Here is a 3,687-nt window from a genome sequence, read left to right as displayed (position 1 = left end):
TACCTTGGGCTTTTTAGGCCTTAGAGGGTTGGGCTTGGACTATTGGGCCCTATGGGCCACTATAAGGTATAGTTCTGGGCTTAGGAATTTGGAATTAGAAGTGTTGGGCCTTTTGGACCATATTGGGCCTCTTGAGATTATTTCATTTTCGGCTAAAGACTTAATAGAATTGTGAAAAGGCCCATTTGGCATTCTTTTGGACTTAATAGATTATTTCATTTTGGACCATATTGGGCCGCATGTTGTCGTATCGGTTTAAACGTGAAACTTAGATAAATGATAATTTCCCTATATGGAGTCAGATTTTGGCATTCTTTATATTGACGAGTTCCTATTGACGAGCACTACGACTTTAATTTACATCACTTTGGCTAAAAAGTAACTCATCTTTGGTTCAATTTTTATGACGCATCTTGATGTATTGGTTTAAACGCGAAACTTAAATAAATCATAACTTCTTCATACGAAGTCATATTTGGGCTTTTCGTTATATCCACGTGATTATCGTCACGACTACTACAACTTTTATTAAGATTATTTATCTGAAACAAATTTTTATTTTAAATCTTTAATTTATCGCTTAACGACAAATTTTATATCGAGGTTTTCTATAAATATTCTATACTCCTAATATTTATCCACTTAATGCGTATATGATAATTATTTATTATTTTATATGACATACGGAAAACAATTATTTTAATTAATGATTTTAATTGCTCGATAAAATGTATAATTACTCCTATTAGACTCTAAACACCTAGTCCAAATTTACGGGCATTACATTCTAGCCCAATGATATTAGGTGTTGCCCTTCCTCATTGAGATCAAGAGTTTAAGTCATATTTACAACATAGATGTAATTATAAATAGTTTAGAAGCAGATTAGATTTGTCATTAAAAAAAAATATCATGAGAGGAGTCATAGGGATGAAGCTATGGTAGGAGGAAGGTATACAATATTAGGTTAGAGTTTTTTTATTTTATTTTTTCTTAATTTGGTATAATTATACTTTCTACTATTTTTCACTGCAGTTAGAGTAGTTATTGATTTTTGTTGAAGGTAAAATGGTCATATTAACAAATGTATTGGTTGAATAGTAAGATTTAACAATCGAGAGATCTACCGTGCAAGAAAATAAAACTATAAGGACCAACTGTGAACAAAAATAAAATTATAAAGACCAACCATATCGATTTTTTAAAACTGAGACCAAAACTAGAAATTAGTGTCAATTAAAGGGATCAAAACTGTAGTTTACTCTTTGTTTAATTAATGGTTTTTTGTAGTTTTGTAAATTACTCTTGGTAAAGGGATGCTTGTCACCTACTCCTTTAAGTTTCAACACACTCTCTTTACTTAAACTTCATACAAACCCATAAACCACATATACTTTTTAGAGTGAGAAACGTATCCTTGTAGAGAGAGAAACGGAAACAATGGAGAAACACAACTGCAAGCTCTGCTTAAAGAGCTTTGCAAATGGAAGAGCTTTGGGCGGCCATATGAGATCTCACATGCTCAATCTTTACGTAACTCCCAAACCACCACTACCCTCCTCGCCGCCATCTTCATCGACGGAGGAAGATGAGGACGACGGGGATGACAATCTTTATGGGTTGAGGGAGAATCCTAAGAAGAGTTTGCAGTTAGGCGATCCAGATTTTGCATTCCCCGGAGCACTTACAGTTACACTCACCACCACCGCCGCAGGCGGTGGCGGTGTAGTTGGTGGTAGTTCAGTGGTTCTGCAGGACAGGGAGAGCGAAACGGAGACTTCAAAAAAAGCAATTGTCCGAAGACGATCAAAACGGATTCGAAGACAGGAGACTTCATGGTTGGGTGATCAACAGCATTTTCATGAACTTACTCGTAACAAAAATCAGAATCAATGGCAATATCTGAAGAAATCAAAGATCTTTAAACCGTGTCCGAAGACAGCTGAATCGTCAACCCCGGAGCCGGTAAGTTCAATCTCCGATACTTCACCGGAAGAAGATGTAGCCTACTGTTTAATGATGTTATCAAGAGATAAATGGTCAGATGAAGAAGAAGATCGAGAACATGAAGAATCAGACAATGAATCGGAATCCGATAGAGAGATTATTAACGTGAAACGAACTCCGACGAGGACGAAGTACAGATGCGAGACATGTAACAAAGTTTTCCGATCGTATCAAGCACTTGGTGGGCACAGAGCAAGTCATAAAAAAATCAAACAGAGTCATCATGACAACATTCATCAAACACAAAATGTCGCCATGGAAGATAAAATCCATGAATGCCCTGTGTGTTTCAAAGTGTTTGCTTCCGGCCAAGCTCTCGGCGGTCACAAAAGATCACATGTTACAGCTTCATCTGCTTCCATGGCTGCCGCTAAACCAGTTGCAAAACAGAGCATTAATCTGATTGATCTTAATCTCCCTGCTCCAATTGATGAAGAAGATGATGAAATGAGTCAAATTGAGGTCTCTGTGGTTTCCGATGGTGAATTTGTCATAACCCATTAATGGAAATATCGCATTAAAGGTAAAGTTTTTGTTTTTATGAATCTTATGGACAAATAGTCAAATGGGATTCTAATTTTAGCTTCAAATTTAACAAATTTCCGACTCTAATTCCAGAGTCTTCACCAAAATTTTGTTAATCTGCTACTGTTACAGCTTTATTAAAAGACATGTAATTAATGGCGAAATCCTTTACCCAGAGCTTAAATTTATAAATGCAGAATAACCTTTATATCGAATCTTGTACGTTACGAATTGGAACTTGTACATTTCACTGGTTTTGTCTTGAGAACATTGCATGTTTGACCAAGAGTTAAGTTGCACCCCAACGTCAACATCGTGGGTTTCTTTAGCTGTTTGTACTGTACAACATGTATATGCATGTAAAGATTTTGGACCAAAAGGTTAAAGTTCAAGTTGTTTCATTAATGTGCATTTAAGCCCTTGTAGTTTCTTCAATATACATTAACATTCCCAATAAATGTTGTAGGCAAGTATAGACTTCAGTTCACTGCATTTTAAAACTGGTAAGTTACATTTAACTCCTTGTAGTATCTTTAAGTTGACATGTTAGTCCCCGTAGTAAGTATCCTATATATATATATATATATATATATATATATATATATATATATATATATATATATATATATATATATATATATATATATATATATATATATATATATATATATATATATATATATATATATATATATATATACCACTGATTTTCAAAACTTGAGAACTCCAACTTTAAAATTGAGTTTGGTTTCTCATACGTTTTTAAATAACTTTGTAAATGACAATATTATTCAACATTTATGACATTTTGACCTTAATTTAATATGAGAGGGGAGTTACATGTGGTTTGTATGGAATAGTTTTTAGATATATACATAAATTAATGTATCTTTAAATTTTATCGTAATTTACTATTTGATAAATCACAAAAATATTTCTAATTTTTAATAAATTACTTTCTATAATTTAATAAGGAAAAATGAATTATTAGGGTAATTATGTTTCTCATTTTGTTCACATTTAGATTTTTTTTGTATATATTATTAAATGTGTTCACATATTATCATTGTCACCGGTTATCTTAGGTAATAATGATAACATATGAATAAATTTTATAAATTAAATGGTCAAAAGTTTACAAAAAACAAAAATCAC

At 32.8% G+C, this 3,687-nt stretch overlaps 1 protein-coding gene across 1 annotated transcript; it reads left to right on the top strand.

Moving 5' to 3' along the window:
- Positions 1 to 1,353: 1,353 nt before the first annotated feature.
- Positions 1,354 to 2,933, top strand: LOC111904116 (zinc finger protein ZAT9). The gene is made up of 2 exons (XM_042896656.2): positions 1,354 to 2,530; positions 2,730 to 2,933. The coding sequence occupies exon 1, from the start codon at positions 1,441 to 1,443 to the stop codon at positions 2,509 to 2,511; it is 1,071 nt and encodes a 356-aa protein (XP_042752590.1). The 5' UTR covers positions 1,354 to 1,440; the 3' UTR covers positions 2,512 to 2,530; positions 2,730 to 2,933.
- The last annotated feature ends 754 nt before the right edge of the window (positions 2,934 to 3,687 follow it).

The sequence above is a fragment of the Lactuca sativa genome, chromosome 7, assembly GCF_002870075.4.
Source record: "Lactuca sativa cultivar Salinas chromosome 7, Lsat_Salinas_v11, whole genome shotgun sequence".
NCBI lineage: Eukaryota > Viridiplantae > Streptophyta > Magnoliopsida > Asterales > Asteraceae > Lactuca > Lactuca sativa.
The sequence above is the reverse complement of the archived record's forward strand: the minus strand, read 5'-3'. Positions and strand labels throughout refer to the sequence as shown.